General features: G+C 37.5%; 2 protein-coding genes across 3 annotated transcripts; one reads left to right on the top strand and one right to left on the bottom strand.

Moving 5' to 3' along the window:
• Positions 1-1946: 1946 nt before the first annotated feature.
• Positions 1947-9968, bottom strand: TFPI2 (tissue factor pathway inhibitor 2). The gene is made up of 5 exons (XM_081343349.1): positions 9854-9968; positions 8727-8906; positions 6904-7083; positions 4683-4856; positions 1947-3305 (listed from the first exon to the last, which is right to left on the bottom strand). Exons 1-5 carry the CDS (start codon positions 9933-9935, stop codon positions 3283-3285), a joined length of 639 nt encoding a protein of 212 aa, XP_081199475.1. The 5' UTR covers positions 9936-9968; the 3' UTR covers positions 1947-3282.
• Positions 9969-15677: 5709 nt separating this feature from the next.
• On the top strand, positions 15678-20853 carry LOC308676933 (guanine nucleotide-binding protein G(I)/G(S)/G(O) subunit gamma-11). Of its 2 annotated transcripts, none has more exons than XM_081343003.1 (3): positions 15678-15770; positions 16265-16362; positions 20582-20853. In XM_081343003.1, the coding sequence occupies exons 2-3, from the start codon at positions 16267-16269 to the stop codon at positions 20705-20707; spliced, it is 222 nt and encodes a 73-aa protein (XP_081199129.1). In that variant the 5' UTR covers positions 15678-15770; positions 16265-16266; the 3' UTR covers positions 20708-20853. The 2 variants fall into 2 exon arrangements, with proteins under 2 accessions (XP_081199129.1, XP_081199130.1); XM_081343004.1 differs by lacking the exon at positions 15678-15770 and adding an exon at positions 15787-16153.
• The last annotated feature ends 3080 nt before the right edge of the window (positions 20854-23933 follow it).

Raw genomic sequence — 23933 nt, 5'->3', positions numbered from 1 at the left:
TATCAGCTGCCTCAAAATAGTATATTTGTCATTTTCACGGTTAGAAATGAAGTTAACATAAAAAATATTTATTAGCATCATAATTAATTAATTTTCTGATTAACACCCAGCTTCACACTCCTTATAGCAATTGAGTTTGTCAACTTGGGATTTATCTTTTTAAAAATTTAATTAAAAATTTTAATTAAATTTATTCTCCTTTTACTTAGGAATGTCTTAAACTGATCAAGGAAAAAATATTGACAACTGCAACATTTAAAAAAAAAAACAGATGTCTCCTACCTCAAGTGGGCAATCATTCTTATTTTCTCAAAAATAGAACAATTTGTGTACAACAATATAAAAAAGTTTAAGGATATCCATTCTATTTACATTAATTTATTACAAATTTGGGGAAAGCCACAAATAAATGAAAGCTAAGAAGCTTTGACATCCGTAAGAAGCTTTAAGCATTTTCTAAAGACTGATAAGATTCACATTTTTGCTTGTGATTTATTAAATAAAATAGTGGTTTCACACAACTTACTAAGTCAAAGTCAAACGTATCATCAAATGGCCTAGCTTGATGAATGAACTCAACTGCTATCTCTTCCCAGTTCTGTTGCTAGTCACAGCAGACAATGTTTTTCTCTTCCAGTTCTAATCTGATAGGAAACAAGGGTAAGGGCTCTCTATAATGATTATACTGATAGTAACTATGGCAGAATAGTTTCTTCTTACTCATGCCCATCTGGGAACTTTGGGGAGCACCAGAACTGTAACCCTAAAGGTTTTGTGGAATTCACTGGAAGCTACTAGTACACAAGGCAAATTAGAAATAGATATGGTTGGTTGTTGCTAGAACAAAAAAGTGTTATTTTTATTTCTTCGCTTTATAATCTTCCCTTTGTTCTCTCAGAGGGTCAAAACACGGATGCTTTATCTTTCTTCATTTTAACATCATAATGAGCCTACCTGTCAGCCCTTCAAGGTAAGCAGAAAAAAACACACTATGAGCAACTATACTACTTTTATTATAAGTTTATATGCACAAGATCTTGTGAGTTTGAAATAATTTCTCCCCTACTTTACTTATACTTTCAGAGAACTAGGAAGAACTATTCCTTCTGGGATGCTTCCCACATCCCATTGGCTTCTGTGGATTGAAATATATTTTGCATGGTGGTTGTCTAGTCTATGGTTCTTTGTCCAGTGACCCAATTTACTTATTGAGACCTATGATTAGATGAGTTAAACTTGGGTCTCCCCAGATTTTTCCAACACCTGAATTATTATACTTCATTGGCTTTCTTAAAGCATGCTAAATGCTTCCCCTTCTCAGCCCTTAACCTCTCTCTTATCTTTATCTAGTTCAAATGCTATTTAATTTTTAAAAATGTTTTATATGTTCAATTTATAAGCCACTTCAGTTGCTCAGACAACTCCAGGGGTCGTACAACATAGTAAAAGAATAGACACATAGAAAAATAATTAACAAGAAAAAATACTATTAATTACTGTTGTTGTAGAAGAAACCCCAAGAATGATTAGATTATCAAATTCAGATATCAGCACAATCACAAATCATCCTGTTCTAGTGCTTGCTAAATAATCCACTCTTTCCTAAATGACAACAGGGTTTAGGCCATGTGGGTTCGGAATCATTCTATCTGTAGGACATAGTTGGCCACATAAAAAGCTTGCCTGCAAGGTTCAACTAGGCACAGTGATTTGAACAATGGGAATCTTGTGCATACTACTCTACAAGATATGTTCTACCAAATCTACAAATTCCAACCTTGAAGAAAGGACAGTCATTGCCACACTGTGGTGAGGTTGTTCTTTGAATTGGAAATGTTTTGTTTTGCAGGGGTGGCAATTAATACAAAGAAACAAAATAGTGGAGGCATTTGTTTTTACCATATACAATGAATTTATTCACAGCAGGTATTTATAACAGTGGAATATACAACAGTCCCAAGAAAATTCCATACCTGCTTGAACTCTCATTCTGGTGACTGAGAGGATACAGATAAAACCCCCAATGATTTTCAGAAAGCTAAAGGACCAACCCTCAGAGTGCTAACAAACAGATGACTGCAAAAAATATAAGTCCCTCCATTCCCTTCCATTCAGTCAGAACTGAAGAAGCGTCTTGGATGAGAAGCAAAACATCTTCAAGGGAAAAACCAAGAAAGTCCAGATACCTTCTGGAAAAGTAACTTTGGAACAACCATGAGCAGGGAGATTAAGAATCTCCATAAATAGAATATACAACATAGTACTGGTATTCACCCGGGTTTCCTCCTAGGTGTCCCTCCCAGAGACTAGCCCTTTGTAGCTCTCCTTCACCTTTCTGTCAGTCTTCTTCCCTCATTTCTGGATTTGGCAAAAAAAAAGAGTAAAAGAAATGAATTAACTGGTATTTACTGTAGTGTGTTCAGCATGGCTTGACTTTCTGCTGGAACTGCTCACCTGAACACCCATGCTTTTCTGCTGGGGGGTGAACCAAAGCTTGCCACCAACAGCTGATGCCCTCCTTCCCATCTGAGCTCTTGGAGGAAGCTCTCATCCCTCTGGGCCTTCACTTCTTTTTTCCACAGAAGCCACCCATGGAGTTTTCTTCTCCCTTTTCCGACTAGGAGCCAACAACTGCTCTGCACCCTACATCTCTTTACAATCTTTAGCTTCAGCCACTCCATTCGCTCCATGAACAGACTTTGCCCCCCCCCTTTCTTTCTCTCTCCCCTTTTCCTTCTCTCCAGTATTTAGGTTTGACTGCTAGCATGTTGCCAAAAGTCTGAGGTGATGGATGTCATCCCAGGCCTCTAGTGCCCAACACCTTTATATCAGACTGGACCAGTGGGACCACTGTCTTGACCTCTCACTACACCAGACGTGATCAGCAGTTAGGTCAGCTCCTCAGGCCTCGTGATAGCACAGCTGCTTTCAAGTCTGAGAAATGAGCTGTGTTCTTTTGCCCCACTTCTTTTACTCACTCCGTCAGAATAGCAATCATTCAAGGCTACTTGAACAAAGATATTTAGTCAACAACAACTGAGGAAGGATTACAAAAAAGGGAAGAAGAGGCTATAATTATATACTGTGCCTTCAGAGGTATTATAATGAATTACACAATAGTAATTTCCTATATTTGAGAAATGATCATAATATTTTCTGTATATAATGAGGTAATAAATTATAGCTTCCAGTAAATTCAAATAGTTCAGATTTTCAGATTTAGGAAACTGTGCAGCATTCATTTTGCTGGAGAGATTTTTGTATTCATCCATTTCTTTGGTCTCACAAAATTTGCTTCCTTGTTCCTATTAAGAATAAAATACAGACTGAGTCATTTTCAGAGATAACTTGATCACATTAATTTAGATAATAAAATGCTGGGCACAACCTCTCTGCAGATCATAACCAATTTGGGATGATTTACCAATCTGGGGTAAGTATAAAAGAAAGATCACTATTAAAACTTACTCCTATTCTCACTGGCAAGTCATGAGCTGGCTTAGACAAGCAAAATCCAGAACAAATAGGGATCATAGGGTTCCCAATTTTGAACACTCACCATTCACAACAAGCATCAGTGTTTAAAAGCATTTGGATCACATCCTTCTTCCTCCTCAAAATTATTTCAACTCTTATACTATTAAAATAATATTGTAATATTAATGAAGTTTAGCAGAAATTCTAATTTGACATTTCCCATTTAAACCAACCCATTAGTTTCTTGGCAGTCCTTTATAACATCACAAATATTTCAGCTACCCTACAATTCTTTACACCTTACTCCTGGCTGGCTGTGCTTTCCTTTAATACCCCTCAATTTCTTAATAGTCCCAACATACTGGGATACGGGGAGAAGTAAGATACTAGAGAATCAGATTCATCTTGCCTGCCTGTAGGCAAGGCATATTCATTACTTCTGTTATAATAGAATCATTTCCAGTGTAGGAATAATAGAATAACAAATGGCTAGGTGTGATTTAAGATACCAAGAATTATCCAGGTTTACTAATAGGGAGCTAAATCATGAATATTCACAAAAAGGCTAACTGTTCTGCTTTCTGACACTTCACTGTGAGGGTCATACAGTATGGACTTTATATTACTGGAATTTTTTTTGTGCAGTATTGTTGCACTGCTTAGCTCACATGCACTGGGTTTTCTTGTATTTTAAATTTGTTTTTGCAAACGTACTGCTCATAATTTGCCATAAGCTTTAACTTTCAAGAAAAGCCTCACTTTTAGAAACCAGAAATGGCAGAAAAGCATTTAATAGCTTGCAGATAAAAGTTTTGTTTTCACCTCTTCTTATGCCTCCAAGTATAAAGCAAATATTTCAGACCCAGGATTGGAAAGCGCTGACATTTTTCTCTTACAAATATTTCTTTTACTTTTATTCCGAATACATTTTTTCCCTACAGTTATGCTCATGTATTATTGGGTGGTTTAATTCCTATGATGTAAATGAACAGATTATTATTTCTGAATCAACTCTTACTCTGAAGTTCTCTGTTGCGCTAACTATAAAAATGAATACAGGCTATTTTTCCAGGTTCGCCCCCCCTCCACTTTATTAAAGTATTGTGATAAATTGTTTTTAAATGATCTTCCAATTTGGTTGCTACCTAGAGCCAGATTTGGCCATCATCTGGGCCTCCCCCCAAACCAAGAGGAAAGGCACCTACTTCTCCTGCAGATCTTGAGACAGGATCTTTCTGTGGTAAAGTTGTTATTATTCCCACCGCAGCCAGTGTAGGTGAACCTCTCACATGTTTTTGTCCTAGTATTGTAATAAAAGCGAGCGACTGAAGCTGAACACGATCCTTCTTCTTTTGGACTGTAACAAAATGAAGGAGCAGCTTTAAAAGAAAAAAGAAAAAAATCATTAGGCTATGACATGCTTTAGATAGAGCAGAATACCAGATTACAGCAACAAAGCCCACTTGGGCTTTTTTTAAATAATAGCAATCTATTTTTTAATTAATTAACCAAAAACATGGATAAATTTGTTTAAATCTGCAATTGAAGTCTGGCCTCCCTGGCCATTTTTGTATTCAGATGTGACACTCCTGTGCTATAGAAAGAGAGGAACTTCAGTTGGAACTTTGCAACCGCTAAAAGGTAGGTACATGATTAAAGCAAAATATGCCATTCCAGTCATCCTCCCTTATTATGTCATTCAAGAAACTCCACATATACACATCTTCCTGAACCTGATCAGGGGTTGGACTAGAAGACCTCCAAGGTCCCTTCCAACTATTCTATTCTATTCTATTCTATTCTATTCTATTCTATTCTATTCTATTCTATTCTATTCTATTCTATTCTATTCTATTCTTTCACCTTCGTTCTGAAAAAAGTAGTAGCTAGTTAGGAAACTTTTTTCCAACAACAGAATTCCATGATCTTTCTTGGAAGGAGGAAGTAGTTGAAATTCCTATTCTTTCCAGATGGTTTATATGGAAAGATATTTCAGATTATCTTCAAATAATAAAAAGTAAATTTAATACAGTTCGTTTGCTGGAAATATTTAAAAATATTTAAAAATTTAGCTGTGCAAACATTCCAAAGAGGTGATTTATAAAGTACATCAGTGGAACTAAAACATGCCTCACAGAATCGTTAAAGAAGTCATCATCTTTGCTAGATATTTTATAACTTGTATTTGTTTGCATGCACATGTACACAAATACACTTCTTTTGGTACTGCTAGGAAACCAGACTGGATACAAGTCTGAATATCTATACACACACTCATAAAGGTAATTCAAAGTCATACTCAGAAACTTTTGAAGCAGCCATTAGCTCTGCAAAGAATATGGCTCCTTAACAGAGCAAGAGTTGAAAAGGACCTTGGAAGTCTAGTCAGAAGCAGAAGATCCTTGAGATAAATGGTTGTCCAATTTCTTCTTAAAAACCTCCCATTTTGGAACACCCACAACTTCTGGAGGCAAGTCATTCCAGTGATTAATTGTTCTTTAATATTCTGAAAACATGCTTTTTTGCCTTCATACATTTATGAAACACTTTTTGCCTATTCGTTCCTTAACTTTTGTGAAAAGCAGTAAGTTTATCTTATAAACCAGTATTTCAGACATAACTTTTTAAAAATCTGTTACATCTGGATTTGAGGGAAGGGGATTTCTAGTTACAGCTAAAATGATAGGCTAAATTGACCTTTCAGAACATAGGTTTCCAGTTCATTTAGTACTTATAATATGGGTCAAAACCAACTCAGGATAAGACTAGAAGCAGGTAAAAATTGATTAAATTCTTAGAGATAGAAATCATTAATAGCCTTTAACTTCAAGAAAATAGATTACTGCTTCAAAATTTCTGGAGGCAAAAATAAAGCACAATGTTTTCAAAAACCAATGGATGAATGGGACAGACTTGTTTACAAGTCTTGATAATAAGTGACTTTGACAGCAACAGTTGATATATAGTGGAAGCAGGGATGGAAACATCCCTTCCCTCTTAATGAAAGCCATTTCTATTTGCCAAGGGGTGGACAGCTAATGTTTCGGATCTTCCTCATCTAAACTTTGTAAGTGTTGGGTTAAAACATAATTAAAGCATTCCTAACTCTAGTTGCAAGAAGAAATAATTTTGTTTATCTGATTCTCAAAAGATACAAAACAGGATTTATTTGAGGTAACAGAAGGGCTAAATTTAGAAAAAAGTCTGTTTAGAGATACATTACATTATCATTCAAAATGTTAACAGAGATGAAGGAAACAATATACCTTTATTATCTTATTTACTACAAACACTTTTAGAATGCTCAGAGCAAGCCAGTTCTGGTGTGACCACACACAAAGGTAAAATTAGGGAAAGAAATTCAGCTTTCTGGCTCTTCTTAAACTTCCTAGATTGTTGTCTGCCTAGTAATAAAATGTTAATTACTTCTTCTTGGCAAACAGAAGTCCATGCAGGTGTCTGGGCTGTCAAATCGGTTTTCGTTTCCAAAACAACCTCCATAATAAAACTTTTCACATTTCATTGTTCTGAGGTTGAAGAAATATCTTGCAATGTAACCTCGGCATATTCCTGGGTCAGCTTCTAGTCTGCATATTTTTGGCACTTCTAAAATAAAAACAAACCCAAGGCAGATATTGAACATTAAACCATTGCTATGAGCTTTTGTGTCTGTTATAGAACTTACAGTAACTAGTAATCTAGGAAATACGTCAGAGTGCAATTAGTCACTAGTCAACTTGTCACTTCCTCAACCTTTCCTTCCTATCAATTGGAACAATTTCAGCATTATTTTTTTTTAGAAATAAAATAACGTGCTGGATGTCCATGTTCATCCCCAACAGATAGTTGTCCAGATCTCCACTGAAGAACAACCCACTCAGTTTTCTGAATAACTGATGATTACTGAACACTCAGTAAGTTGCTCCTAACTGTATCATTTAATTTTGTCCTGCTCAGTTGGCACTGGAGAGGTTTGTGTCTTTTCTCAGGCGCCAATCTCAAATACTTAAGAAATATGCTCACATCTCCATTTTGCTCCTCTTCTCTAAGCTATACATGTTTCTTCAGTCTTTCTTCACAAGGCCTGTGATTCATAGCATTGACCATCATTGTTTTCTCTTCTCACAGTTTGCACTAGAACAGAAGCACACGTCCTTTTTGATACCAGAAGAAAACAGGGCAAATGGTTGGGCATGATCAGTGTATGGGGCATGGCAGTGATGGTACAAGAGGAAGGTAAACAATTTTTTCAGCTTTTGGGCAAGTTTATTCCAGTGCATAATATGCATGCTTCTGTCATTAAGGCTGAATGAAAATGTTGGGCCCTGCCATCTAACATAAATCCAGAAGACATAGATATTTCTTTTCTCTTATTGGCTGACTTACAACTCAGGAGCCTTTGATTCTGTTGGACTCATCAACCATAGACAATAGATACTGCAGTCTATGAAAACTGAAGGGAAGTGAAATAAGGAAAACTGGATCGATGCATATGACAGACTAGCCTAGATCATATAATTAACAGAGGTTTTAGGAAATCATACAATGGCTTGAATAATAAATTATATAGCAAAAGGGAAATTAAACAACTCAATAAGTTTGAATAAAGTAGTCTCAGTATCTTAAGATATGCATGTAAGCTTTACAAAACACATTTAACTGTTAATTACTAACCATGTCTTCCTCAAAGAAATCTGCTGCATTTCAAGGTATTTTTTTTTAAATTATTATTATTATTATTTTTAATCCCATTTATATCCAGCCCTTCTCCGAAGACTCAGGGCGGCTTACAATCTAAGCACAATCAATGTGCTTAGCAATAGCCTTCATTCTATGTATATGCCTGCTTATTAGGGCTTTCACCCCCCCCCCCCCAAGCGGCATTATTACAAAGTCAGCTTATTGCCCCCAACAATCTGGGTCCTCATTTTACCTACCTCGGAAGGATGGAAGGCTGAGTCAACCTTGAGCCTGGTGGGATGCGAACCTGCACTAATTGCAGGCAGCTGGTGTTACTTAAGGAGGCATTAGCCCACTGCTCCACCAAGGCTCTTTTAAATTCTTTTAGAATTTAATTCTAGGATAATGCATATAAGGTTTCAGCCTTGGACTTATTTTTTAATTAACCAAATTAATAAATTAAACAATGGGAATTATAAAAGTAAACAAAATAAACTTGTCAATAATAGTAATTTATCTAATTAAATCCACACTTGCTTTGCGAACTGAAATTTTTAACAATAACGTACTTTTGATCCGCTTGCATGTTTCTGAACACTCTGTAAAATCTAAGAAATTGTTGTCATTCCCTTCGCAGCCTCCATACGTAAACTGCTTGCAGGTTTGCGAATATCTATTGTAGTGCCACCTGTAATGTATGGCCCGACAGGGTCCTTTAAGTGGCGGCTGCAAACAGATACTTGTACTCCCTTGCCAGAAAAAGAGAGAAATAAATGAGACAAGCAACTTTGGTACAAATCTTAAGTATAGGGAATAAAACATTATTAAGTAATAAAAAATCCAGATGTTACAAACACTTCATTAACAGCATAATAACTAGGTTTCAATTTTTTTTTAAAAAAAATCTCATTCTCAATCATAAAAAAGAGAAAGAAGGCATTTCATGTAGACTTTTCTATTCAGCCTTTGCACCTGATTTCAAATAGTTTCTGGAAGAAAATATGTCCTGTTCATTCATTCACCAAATATTTAATTTCAGTCTATTCATCTGAGCATGGTCCTTTAGTGAATTGAATCTGTTGAATTATCATTCCTTCTCTGGGAATTTGATATTTTGCTACTCTTTCTATATGTGATGCACCAGGATGAAGGCTAATCCTCATGTATATACATAGAGTCTTACCACCAACAATCAAGAAAGAATTAATTAATAGTTCAGAAGAACGCCCTGGTTCAATGAAGAGAGGAAAAAATAGAGGAAAAACTGAAGAGTTCCTTATACTACAGCGCTATAGGGCCTTAATAGCCTGGATAGTCAGAGTATCAAAGTATGCTAAAACAGGAATACCATGATCCGACAGGTTTCCCCCCCCCCCCCGCACCGCGCGCGCCCATTTTAAACCATCACTCGCCTATTAGGGCCACGCTGGTTTCTTCTTGAAGCCTAATTTTAGGGAAATTCACTGGAGTGGGGGTATTCGACCAGGGCAAACCTAAACCCGCAACCGGCATCCCCACAAGCTAAGAGCCACCGTGGACAGCAAGAGGGCAGCACTTGCAGCGGCTTGGCGAAGGGACACTTATCTAGCGAGAAGTCAGTTCAGATTCCCGGGGAAAAGTGAAACCCAGCTTGAGCGCAGCGACCCCCTTTTCCACCTCCTTTCAAGAGAGCGAAGCGGCTCCCCGTACCGCTTACCTGACAGTGGGGACTCTTGGGCACACGCCCTCTCTAGGAGTAGCGGCAGCGAGCACACAAAGAAGACGTAAGGGCTAGTCATGACTTGGAGCCGAAAGCAACCCGCGAGCGAGCCCCAAACAACTCTGGTTCTCTTCAGAACCCTCGCGCGCATTTTTATTGATTCCGAACCCTTTTTTCCCTCCGCCTCCTCCTGCTGGGCGACTTTCCAAGGCCGGATGATTCATATTGTGATCTGAGGGCGAGGCAAATCTCTCTCGGGAGATGGAAACGGGGTGGAGAGGATAACCCGACGATCCCGAAGTAGTTCCCCTCCTCAGAGGAGTAATATTTGGAAAGAGAAGGATGAGCTGGACTTGATTAGGAAGCCAGTGAGATGGAGAAGGAGAGGCCCCACAAGAAGAGTTATGAATGAGTATAGCATAAAATCGGAAAACCAGAGAAAAATGGAAGTAGTGGTAGATTGAAAGAATTAATATTACTTGATATCACTTGTCTTTACACAAGGCTGAATATTTGTCCGCTTCATCATCAGCCTACTAACCTACCCTCCTACTTCCACATAACACAATACCAGAATGGCTTTGACTGGGCCCAGAAGCTAAACAGCCTTGATCTGGAAGAGAATAATTGGTGAGAGTCCAATATTAGAGGCAGACTGGGTAGTTGAAAAAAAATATCGCAAGAAGGCAATGATAAAACAATGCCATCTAGTTGCCAAGAAACAACATGAGCAATAATATCAAATCATCAGGCATCAGGTTCAGCTTAAAAGACACTGGATCTTTTTATAAAACACACCGTCCCCAATACCGCACCATGATAAGATAAGATAACCTTTATTGTCATTTTTTTTACTGTGGACACAATAGCACACATCAAAAAGCTAATGGAAAACTAAAATTAGGGTCGGTTGCTATGAAAAATGTTTTCCAACCAGATGTTTCAAATTTCTGGTCTGTACTGCAGTGTCTGTAGTATACTTTAGTCAGAATAAGCATAACCATGATGAATTGGGTTATGGGAATTATAGTTCAATATATTGGAAAACTCCAATTCGCAGAAAGTTATGTTAAGTCTTCTTTTACAGGCTAGTTCTAGAAATTTAGGAAGTGATCTACCATTGAGCTTCAGCCTTTGGAACAGAAATATCACTACACACAGTCCTCGACTTACAACAGTTTATTTAGTGACCGTTCAAAGTTACAACATCACTTGAAAAGTGACTTATGACCATTTTTCACATTTACAACCATTGCAGCATCCCCATGATTGTGTGATCAAAATTCAGACAGTTGCCAACTAACTCACATTTATGACAGTTGCAGTGTCCCGGGGTCATATGATCACCTTTTATGGCCTTCTAACAAGCAAAGTCAATGGGGAATGCAGATTCACTTAACAACCATATAACTAATTTAACAACTGCAGTGACTCACTTAAAAACTGGCATGAAAGGTCATAAAATGAGGCAAAACTCACTTAACAAATGTCTCACTGAACAACATACATTTTGGGCTCAATTGTGGTCATAAGTCAAGGACTACCTGTATTTTCTTGAGGCATTGTATTTAATGGCCTTTTAAAATCTTGTTAATCTTCTTGTATGTTTTTGTTTGTATACTACCAGTAGTTAGGTATAACAATTCTTGGCATTGGATGAAATTGTTCTTGTCCACTGAGTGTAGTACCAGACTAAAGTCCTTAGATATCATAATAAATTTTGAACATACTGCAACATCCTGGGTTTTTTTCCCTTCAGTTTTAACACTGCTGGGGAAAAAAATCAGCATAATTAAAAAGACTTTTGCCAACTTTAAACACTGCCACAAATGTGGCAAAAACATGTGGTAACAAAGCAACTTATTTAAAAACTGTGAGGTCCTTGATGATCTCTTATTTAAAAACTTCTGGAACATTATTAGAATGGAAGCTTTATGGATCTTTGGATGGATCTCATTCCATAGCGTAAGAAATATTCCAAACCCTTTAAGAGACTTTTTCACTTGCATTTTCAGTGGCAAAGACATGCTCTAGCAACATATTTTTTCTGCCACGAAACTGTCTCTAGCTTATCTCTAGCCCATTAATGAAAAAGTCTCGTCTTGTCTTTGGAAAAAAAAATCTTGAATTAGTATTTTCCTCTAGCTTGGACACTATTTACAGCACCCTCAAAGTGTATAAAATCTGTTAGGCTTTTCACTCTATTACCTCTCAACGAGTTCAAGTGGTTTGCCAGTGTCTTCATAAAGGCAGGAATGCATCTAAAGTGAGAGTAGCAAAATTCATGCTAGTTATTTGTCAGTTCAGGATTAAGTGGATACAACTTCAACTCAGCAGAGAGTCCTATAGAGTTTCATTCAGAAGCAATTCCATGGATTGTCTGCCAGGATTTACACTGTACAAGATGCAGTATAATTTTGATAATTAGTACTTGGGGGATTATCTGTGATGTGTAGGATGTTGGCTAGATTGGCTACTTAAAAAGAATCTTCAAAGAAGGCATTGGTAAGCTGCCAGTTTTATAACAAACACTGCAAAAAATATATGCATGATGTAGTTCTCAAAGAATGTTTCTTTTTAGTCCAGTCCCTCATGGAATTGATTAACCTTGAGTTAGAATGTAGTATGAATTATTCTGCACAGGATCTGATTTTATAAGTTCCAGTGCTAAATAGTGTGTGTGTGTGTGTGTGTGTGTGTGTGTGTGTGTGTGCTAATTTTCATGTTAACTTTTTAAAAAACGTCTGGTGACTGCCTGAACAAGTCCACACAGTTTTTTCCCCCTAGGCTGAGAGAGAGGAACTGGTCCAAGATAACTCAGCTGCCTTCATGCCTAAGGCTGGACTAGAACTCACAATCTCCTGGTTTCTAGCCTGATGCCTGAACCGCTACAAAAACTGGTGCTAAGTAATAGTAGTAGTCATTATCATAGTAGTTATGATGATAATGATGTGGTGGTAGTGGTGGTGATGTAGAGGCCACTCCAGAATAACCCTGGGTGGTTTACAGTTAAAAGTAGAAAAGAAAAAATAAAAAAAAAATAAAGTATCCATGTCCCACATACCTAGAAACAAAAACAAACCACCACAGTCAGGGCTCCATAAGCATGCTACCTGAAGCTGTTTTTTAAGACTTTTAGAACAGGGGTGTCAAACTCAATTTCATTGAGGGCCGCATCAGCATTGCGGTTGCCCTCAGAGGGCCGGGTGGGTGTGGCCAGGGTGGGCGTGGCCAGGGTGGGCATGGCTAGAGTGCGTATGGCCTACTGGGTGGGCGTGGCCAGCTCTACATCGTTGGCATCAAGGGTGCCTATGGGGGCCTGGGTAGGAGTGGGACAGATCTGAGGGTCTCTGGCAGGAGGAGGGTCTCTGGGCCAGGGCCAAGGCAGTGGAGGCCGTTCCCTCACTGTTTCCAGGATGGCTTTGTGGGCCACATGAAACCACTTCGCGGGCCAGATCCGGCCCCCGGGCCTTGTGTTTGACATGTCTGTTTTAGAACATCACAAGAATGGGATGTATATGCATCTCATTCCACAAGGATAGACATCACAACGAAGAAGGCATATTTGGGGTTTCTGACAGATGGCATTGTTTAATAACAGGATCCAAAGTGCACTGACTACAGTGTGCCAGTCTTACTGAGTGGGAAGAAGCCATGGGAACAAGTAGATCCCCAAATAACCTCACCCTATGCCATTAAGTTATTTCTGCTTTCATAATAAGCATTTCTGCTTGGAGGTTTTCCCATCAAAAAACAAACCAAGACACCAAGAGGTTCTTTCTGTTTTCACCTGAGATTAATTTCCTCCTCCACCTTCAGTTTTTAAAGTCTGAATGCTATAATCATAACACTGGCTAGCCTGCGGATATTAGAGAGAATCTACAAGACTAGCTTTCCCCACTGTATTGGCTACGTACCCTTTTTCGATGACAGGAATACATGGCATTATCTTCTTTGTCATCCAGCCTACCAGAAAACCAATTTACAACCATATTTTCCTGTTACGACAAAAATAGAGTTTTCTGAATTGTATTGGCTTACCCATAATTACCCAATGTGCATAGTATCTTCATTTAATTGCAGGCAAACACCTCTACTCCAGCTGGCTACTGTGCACTGTATAGGCATGACTCCTGTGCCCACAACAATCTTCCCCCCAAATAGCAAGGAATATGGAAAAGCTGTATTTAAAAAATTCCATTCTGAAGCCACAACTTTTTATTTTTCTTTAGCCAGGTGAATTTGACAAGAGTACCGCTACTTTCCTTTTTCAAGGGACAGCAGAACTAATAAAATTGGTATTTTCTTTACTAGTTCAGGAGGTGTAAAGAAACAGGGAACTACATTAGACAGGCCTTGTGATAAATTGATACGGGCAGGCTGCTGAAACACAGGAGCTGAAGGACTCATCCTGCCTTAATTTGGTGACTTTAGCACAGTCATTCTCTCTCAGTACACAGGGTTGTTTTTTGTGGGGAAAATAGAAGGAATATATGTTGAATATGTTCGCCCCTTTGAGCTATTCGAAAAAATAATAAAGGCTGGATACAAACAAACAGATAAACTCTAACTCTAAGCATCTAATTAAAGGACCAATAAATACACTTTAATAATTAATATTTTATTATACAGTATGTTTCATTTGATACTTTGTGCTGCTTTTCAAAGTGTCTGATTTATCTCATCAAAGCTACAGTTATGAGAACTCCACAGTAAACCATTATGAATAATAAAGCCATAGTCGTATTGCAGCCTGCCTCTGTGGGGGTTGAATATAGCCCTTAAATCTTCTCTATCAGGCATGGAAACCCTCAAACAAGACACCTCCAGAAGCTTCTCTGGCTTTCCAAAACATTATCTCCTTGCTTGGGAGAAGGTAGGGAAATAATTCCTACCTGTTTTCTCTTTGGTTGTATTTATATGATAGCGCAGTTGACAGCTAGTCTTCCTTTTTTACTTACATTGTGCTTCTATAATTCTAATCTATGCAGTTTGGTTATAATTCAGTGTGAAGGTGAAAATTAAATGGAATAGGTTGTTTCCTGTAAACATAGTCATGGTGGGATTATCTTTTTTTATTTAGTAATGGCATTCTAGCTCTCATCTTAATGTGGGGAAGGATGGGCTGTGGTTTCACAGCTTCATGAAAGCATACCCTCCAATGGTATTTGTACAACACGTTAAAATGTTGTTCAGTGGTCTATGTAAGTGATGTGCAAACTTAATCCAACTTTGGGTTAATTCAGCAAATTATAGTTCATTTGCATGTTGTAAATTGTAGGCAATATTGTCTGGATATACCTATAATATTAAAACAAATATTGGCCATAAGGAAATATATATATATAATATGAGGTCCTGCGGTTATTCAGTGCAAGTTCCAGGAGTAGTTAAAGAGTGAGAAAGGGGACACAAAACCTGCAAACAATTTATGCAATCAGCAACAACAAAAATACAAATTTGGAATCAGCATTTTGGGTGTTGTAAATACAAAAGCGTGGGAAACAAGAACCTTCTCATATATGCCTCCTTGGAAATAAGTCCAAAGGCATTCCATAAGGCACTCACTTAAATGAACTTCCATCTAAATGAGTAATATAGGACACGTGCCTAGAGGGACAAGCTTTTCTGTGTGCTTGCCTTTTCCTATTTTCCCGTGTTAGTTTTCCAAACACTCCCATTGTTTAGCTCCTCCAGCTTGGCACAGGGAAACAGCCAGATGTTTCCTTAGCAAACCTGTTTCCTGTGGAACTCTCACAATAGTTGGTATTTCCATTGTAACAAAAGGAGAGGCACACATCCTGCCTCTAATAGCTTTCTTCTCTTCACTCAGCCACTCTTCACAACTCATTCCATGCTCCCTTCATGGATGGAAGACATTTTACACTCAAAGGTCTTTGCGTAGTGTAAACAGGTGTGCCAATCCCAGATTAAATTTTTCAAGGGGATTTTTTTTTCTATGATAACTCTCCTATTTCTGAACAGTTCAAAATTCATTGTAGCCAGAACTGGCTCTTCTTATGTCTGTGTTTTCTGTTAGAGCTATTTTAGCAAATTTAGGCATGGCATGAAGACACATGAAGGAAGATTGGCTGGCTTTCCATGAATGTGGAAGGCCTCAGTTTGGTTTGAAGTAATAAAAACTAGAAGGGGAGGGGGCAATTTTTGTGGCGTAATCAGATTTGGGCAAATACTGCTGATGGATTAAAATCCTTCAAATAGTTACTAGGAGCTTGAGAGAGCTGGCAGAAAAAGAAACAGCTACTTTAGAGAAATAAGGAGGAATTCATACAAAAAGTAAGGATTTTCCTTCATCAGCTGTACTCTCTTATTTTACTTTCTTGCACACACATACACACGCAGACAGATATACCACTAAACTCACACTTTCTTTTTTCACCAACCCAGCAATGCCAGCAATCAACATAGATGATCTAAGTGAGAAGGATAAATTGAAAATGGAAGTAGAACAACTCCGGAAAGAAGTCAAATTGGAAAGGCAACCTGTAAGTAGTTCACCCTAATGTTTTTCTCTTGAGTTCTGACTTTTAAGAACAGGATTTCAGTGTTTTCAATGGCTGTGTGTGTGTATGTGTTGGAAAAAAAATCTGTTTCGCAATGTATTCCATGTGGGTTATAAATGCATTGGAACTGAGTTGCTTCACTTAAGGAGGCAAATATTTTCTACTGGTAGATTTACTGCACATTTTCTTTTGACAGAGCGGTAGAATAAACAGGATTTACTAGACTAATATAATTTTCACCTCGCCCCTCTACACCCCACAATCTCTCTCAAGTAAAGTGAGTAGACATAGTTTGTATTGTATTCCATTGTTAAAAAGATCAGCCTGATAGCACTAAAAAGTTCTTAAAACATACAGTCGCAGGTTTGTTTAGTTTTTAGAAGTATTAGAAGCATTTTTGGGTTTTTTTTCATATCAGGGCTACATTTAATGTACAAGTCGCTTTTTGTCTTCTTATTTTTATTGATGTCATTCTGATAATGCTTTTTTAAAATTACCTGATAAATTATCTGTTAGTTAATGATAAATGGATCTTCTAACAAGACATGACTTGTTAAGTGGATTGCTCATCTTTATTTTCCTGATTTGCTTCCTCTCTCACTTATTCCTCTATTTCTATCCATTTCTTACTGTAGCATTATAGTATTCTCAGATAGCAGGCTGTACTCAATGAGTACAATCAGCCTTCACTGAGATTATCCTTTTGTGAGTTGTTCATCTTTCTTTCTTTCTTTCTTTCTTTCTTTCTTTCTTTCTTTCTTTCTTTCTTTCTTTCTTTCTTTCTTTCTTTCTTTCTTTCTTTCTTTCTTTCTTTCTTTCTTTCTTTCTTTCTTTCTTTCTTTCTTTCTTTCTTTCTTTCTTTCTTTCTTTCTTTCTTTCTTTCTTTCTCCATGCCTATGAGAAGCAAAGCTGATGAACCAATTTAATATATTATTATATTTAATAACCAAGAATGGGACTTTTAGCATTTTCTTACTTTGGGCACTAAAATGCCTAGGATTCTGCTGGTGATAGCATTTTCATTATTTATAGGACTGTTTTGTTTACCCATAACTAGTCCATAGTTAATGTATTATATTTTACAATCCAGAATGGGACTTTTTGGGAAGGAAGAGACCAAAATGCCTTGGGCTCTTTCTACTGGTTCTCAATAGCTTCTCCTTCCTACCTGTAATCCCAACCGCAGCCTGGGAATGACTGACTGTGGACAATGTTTGTTAAATATTCATGGCAAAATGGATGACACATATACAGCTTAAAGAAAACCTATAATTATCAGGAAAGGAAAGAAGTGTGAAAAGGCTAATTATGGGTTGTAAAAGCAGTGAATTAAATTTGGGGTGTTTTATAGCTTAAGTATAAGACTTAAGGAGCCAAGTTATAGAACAGCATGAAAGAAATGAATGGTCAAAGGGGAAAAAAGCTTTCTTAGCAGTATTCAGAATTGTGATTACTATGATAGATAATTTCCATGACATAAAAATGAGGCATTTACCTGACTAGGGGAATTGTTTTCAGAAAACTGGACAACTATGTATTTCCTGAACATGTAATAAAGTAGATAAGTATAGCATTGCTAGTGTATTAGCAGAAATGACAATTTTTTAAAATTATTTCATTGGCAATGTAAGTACCAGGATGTATTAAAATATATATTAACACTGTGTTTAATATTTGTGCTGTTTTTGAATGATACCCAACTGCTGATATTTATAAAGCTAGCCATAATTCCAAGTAAAAAAATATGCTTTATATTGAGATAGTAAAGATTCTATTTCTCCAATTAAAAGAAACACATTTATCTTAACAGCATATTATGCATTCATTTTAAATATTATTTTGATTTGACATATATGTATTCATTCTTCTCCAGAAAAAACCTTAGTTCTCCCCGCCCCCCCCCCCTCTCTCTCTCTCTCTCTCTCTCTCTCTCTCTCTCTCTATATATATATATATATATATATATATATATATATATATATATATATATATATATATATATATCCAAATTTTTAAAAACATTAGCAATAAAATTTAAACATCTACAAAGAATATATAAATAAATAACAATAAGCATTTAAAAAGCAATCAAACCAGCAGTTTGATTTTGGAACATTATCCCATAAATTCTTATATGAACTGAGATTTATTATTTATTTAAACAGAGTAGAGTATGTCTTTAAGTATTGTCTAAAAATGTTTGGGGGCATAGATCTCCTCTAATTGTGAAGACTTTTCCATTGATATCATCCAACCTATTCAATAGGTCAGCTGGGAAACTGTACTTAAGACTCCCAAAAGTTGGTTCAACTCTGAATATGGTGGCCAGGATTAGACCCTAACAATGACAGAAAGTATTTTATATAAATTCAAACGCAGAACATGCTAAGTCAGATGGCTAAAAGGAACAACATAATATAGACCCCAAAATATTGCACTGACTGGCAAATTACATTTTTCTTTTTTTTCCTAAACAGGTGAACATACTTCTAACAAAAGTGCTAAACTGTGACTTTATATTCTAAGAATGCCTGCATAATCTATTGGTGCCCAGATTAATTGCTAAAATACATGACACTAGAATTGGGTACCTACCTTATTTAGCTGTGATAAACAAAAAGACTTTTCCTAAATGTTTTTAATCAAAATACCTTACAAGAACAAAAAAATCTGATGGGCAGGAAACTTGGTACTTAAATAAGAAAGCAGACAATACTTGCCTTTTTTTGTTAATTAAGGATTTTAAAAGAAGAAATAGAACTATATACAAATACTTTCTACAATAAACAATTCTAAAACATGTCCTTTAAACTTCTGGTAAACTTGAACTGTATTTATGTTACCCTTTATAAAAGAAATAAAATACTGCTAGTCCTGATAAAATAACTATTTTCCCTGAGCTTTTTGAACAAATATTTTTTTTCTCAGATGCTTTATCAAGCAGACTCATTGACTGATTCTTCTCAATTTGTTTTTCAAATAAAAGATTGTCCAAGTGTTTCCATTGGTGGATCTGAATTGAATGAAGTTGATTTTTTTTAATCCCATTTATATCCCGCCCTTCTCCGAAGACTCAGGGCGGCTTACAATCTAAAGCACAATGTGCTTAGCAATAGCCTTCATTCTATGTATATACCTGCTTATTAGGGCTTTCGGGGGGCCCCAAGCAGCATTTTTACAAAGTCAGCTTATTGCCCCCAACAATCTGGGTCCTCATTTTACCTACCTCGGAAGGATGGAAGGCTGAGTCAACCTTGAGCCTGGTGGGATGCGAACCTGCACTAATTGCAGGCAGCTGGTGTTACTTAAGGAGGCATTAGCCCACTGCTCCACCAAGGCTCTTAAGGCACCTTCATACATTATATAGATATCTTTGTCAGTCTTAAGTGAAGTCATTATAAATAAAATTTTTAGAATAGCTACAGTTCATATAGTAATGATTATATTATGCCAGGAATTTCTATTCTTCCATTTAATTTCTATTTAATTTATATATTTAATGCAAATATGGTGTTTCAGTGACCTCAATTCTGTATGGCACTTCTTGTACTGGAATCTTCCATATTATGTACAGTATATATTGACAACATGCCAAAACCCCATAATTAGAATTTTAACTAGGAATGCCTCTACAGAGAGTATTATCCGATTTTTATATCGTCCTTGTTTGCAAATTCACAATATTTCAGTTTCCAAGTCTTGTTTTTCAAATATCAAAATGTCTTGGACTTTTAATATCGTAGACTACCCTACCACATCTTTGTACATCATATGACTTTCACCATTCATAAATCATAATGCTACATATACTATATATAATAATAATAATAAAGTTGGAAGGGACCTTGGAGGTCATCTAGTCCAACAGTTATTGCCAGGCACCTGAATAATTGCAGACAAAGTTTATATAGTTTTAGGCTGTTCTTGTATGGAAAAATACTGCTTACTTCCATCCTTACAGAACAGCAAGAGAGTTTTATCCAGCAAATGGGAAAAAGAATGCTGTTTATTATGCAACAATTCATTATAAACATTTTGCAAGGTATTCCATAAACACCAAGTTATGCTTGTTATGATACATAACAAGGCAACAGTTCTTCTTTCTCTTCCTCAGTTTCATAAACTCTGCATCTCAAAGGAATCTTTCCTACCTTTACAAAGGAGATTTAAATATTTTTTTCTTTTCTCTTTTTTCCTTAAGGTGTCTAAGTGTTCTGAAGAAATTAAAAATTATATTGAAGAAAGATCAGGAGAAGACCCTCTAGTGAAAGGCATTCCTGAAGACAGGAACCCTTTTAAAGAGAAAGGAGGATGTGTAATTGCATAGAAGAATGCAGATAATTTTGAATGGGAAAAATAACAATAGTATAGCTAGTTTAATTTAAATCTCAGGAATCTTATTGTACAAATTAAACGTTTTTTTTAAAAAAAATAAGAAAACAAATGATTGTATTGTTATTTCCTGAAACAAGTTTTCGCTTACCATATTATTAAATTTCTTTCAAGAGGCTGTTTTGTATTCTTAATTTTTTGTGCTCGCTGGTTGAAATTATTATTAACCATAGTATAACTTTGGTAAAAAAAAAATCTTAATGAAGCAATATGACACCTCCCCCTTCAGAATATAGGATTTAAGTGTCCTCATGGCAAAGTTGTTAATCTCCAACACTCATTAGCCTCCACAATTGGTCCTGCATAATCTAATTCAGCAACACTTGAAGAACACCTGGAGAATAGATTCCCCTGTTCCTAAAACATTATAAGTGGTCCTCAACTTACAACCATTGTTTAGCAACTATTACAACAGCACTAAAAAGTGTTTTGCAACTAATCTGGTCCATCCTTACAACCTTTGCAGCATCTTCATGGTCACCTGATCAAAATTACAATAGCATATATTTACAATAGTGATAATGCCCCAGGATCATATGATCACCATTTGTGACTTTCCTAGCAGACTTCTCACAAGCAGTCATTGAGGGAAGTCAGATTCTCCTATCAACCACATGATTCATTTAACAACTGCAGTGATTGACTTAAGAGCTGCAGTAATTCATGTAACAACTACGTCAAAAAAAGGATGTAAAATTGTGTATGCCTAACTTAACAATCAACTTGCTCAGCAACAGAAAATCTGGTCCCAATTGTGATTGCAAATTGAGAAGTATCTAGAAGTACTATTGTCTAAATCTAAACAAGCACAGGTAAAATTAACTTATTTATTTATGCTACATTTTTACATCTGTTCCTAATCAGAAGTCCAGGCAGGATTATTATAGGATAAAAAATATAAACTGTACAAAACAATGTATGAATTCTAAGGATCTCCCTCAAGATAAATACCAGTAAGAATCAATTTATCAAATTTATTGTTGCAACCACAGATCATAAAATATAGTTTGCTGTACAATAGAATAAAATAACAGTGAAACAATAAAATTATGAAATAAAGTAATACAATGAGTATTATGACTTGTGGACTTCAACTCCCAGAATTCCTCAGTCAGTGTGCCTGGCTGAGGAATTCTGGGAATTGAAGTCCACAAGTCATAAAAGGACCAAGTTTGAAGACCCCTGATGTAGACCATAACATGCTACTTGGTAAGATAGAAAAATGTGGGATAGACAGCATCGCCACCAGATGGATTCATAACTGGCTGACCAACTGCACTCAGCATGTAGACCTCAAAGGAGCTACATCTACATGGAGAAAAACATGCAGTGGGGTATCCTGAGATTCTGTCTTAAAATGACTACTCTTCAACATCTTCATACATGATTTAGATCAGACATGTCAAACATGTGACATCCTGTGACATCACACAATGTATCGGAGCTTTTTCCCCATTGCCGGCAATGGGGTGGGTGCGGTTTCCTTGTGATGCATCTGGCCTGCGGGCCGGCAGTTTCACACCCCTGATTTAGATGAAGAGATGGAAGGAAAACTCATCAAACTTGAAGAGGATATCAATTTGGGTGGAATAGTCAACACTTTAGAAGATAGCTCAAGATCCAAAAGAATTATGACAGACTTGAACACTGGGTCCTCTCCAGCAAAATGCAATTTAGTGGTGAAAAAAGTAATCTTTTACATGTAGGCAAGAACAACCAAATGCACAGATACTATATAGCAGACATGTCAAACTCGCAACATCACGTGACGTTGTGCAATATATCAGATCCTTTTCGCCATTGCCAGCAATGGGGTGGGCACGGCTTCTGGATGACGCGTCCAGCCCACGGGCCAGTAGTTTGACACCCCTGCTATATAGAATAGAAGGTATTTTACTCAATAGCAGTAACTGTGAGAGGGATGTAGGAATCCTAGTGGACAACCACTTACATATGAGCCAAGAGTGTGCTGCAGCTGCCAAAAATGCCAATCAACAGAAGGATAATATTGTGTAGTGGGTTCTGGACCGCATGGATGACTCCGGACAACAGGGTTCAGCATAATAGACCTTTATTGAAGTTAACACATGACTCCAGACAAAGGGCTATTAGCCCCTCTTATATATCTAGCTACCAACTTATCCAATTCGCTCTCAATCATTTGCTTGAGAGCGAATGGGACTCTCCGGGGCTTGATGCGAATGGGTAAGACCCCTGGGTTTAGCTTAAATTTAATGGGGGGGGCGTGTATTTACCCAGCTTGTCATCGAATACGTCTGCAAATGTTTTGCAGATGAATTCAAGACTTTTGGGTTGGATGTTATGTACTCCCTCCAACCAAATGCCCAGGGCATCGAACCAGTCCAGCCCCACTAGACTGGTCCTCCACCCGTCGGTCACCAGGACGTCCAATGGACCCTGGAATTCCTTGAACCCCACAATCACGGTGGCCTTTCCCCTGATTTTAATGGGGGAATGCTGAAAGTCGGACAGCAGCAATGTGGTGGGCTTTAAAGGGATTCTCCACTTGCTCTGGTAGCAAATTCCTTTAAATGTCTCACATGAAATAATTGAGACTGTGGAACCAGAGTCAAGCTCCATCGTGCAAGGTACCCCTTGCAGATGGACCTGTATTGTAATTTTAGGCTTGAGCAAATGGTGTATCTCCGTACGAGACATGGTCCGCCTGCTCCCCCCAGATTTCGGTGATATGCGCTGCAGGGACCCAGTACCTTCGAGTGCCGACGCCATGGCTTGTAATTCGTTCAAGCTGTCCCAGTTGTGGTTCCGGCAGATGGCTGCGATGTGCCCCGTCTTGCCGCAGGAGCGACATTTTTCAGATCTGAATCTGCAGGTCGCTCTCGGATGGTTTCCTCTGCAGCTGGCACATTTTTGGCTGGCGTAGTTGGTTGCTCTTGGTTCTCTGCAGCTGCAGCTGCAAGCGGTGCTTTTGCTGACCAATGTGTATTTTCGTTGGCTTCCGTCGTTGTCCCGCCGCGTTGGCTGTTTACCGGGCCTTTGCTGGACCACATCTATCTCTGCCTCTCCGTCCGTTTCTCCGTATCCGCTGTTCGTGGCACATTCATGATGTATTGTCACTCCTGGGCTGCTGCCAGGACGGTGTGTGGGCTTGCCGGTGCCATTGGCTGCCTTGTGAGCCA

This window comes from Vipera berus (assembly GCF_964194415.1).
Source record: "Vipera berus genome assembly, chromosome: Z".
Taxonomy (NCBI): Eukaryota; Metazoa; Chordata; class Lepidosauria; order Squamata; family Viperidae; genus Vipera; species Vipera berus.
The sequence above is the reverse complement of the archived record's forward strand: the minus strand, read 5'-3'. Positions and strand labels throughout refer to the sequence as shown.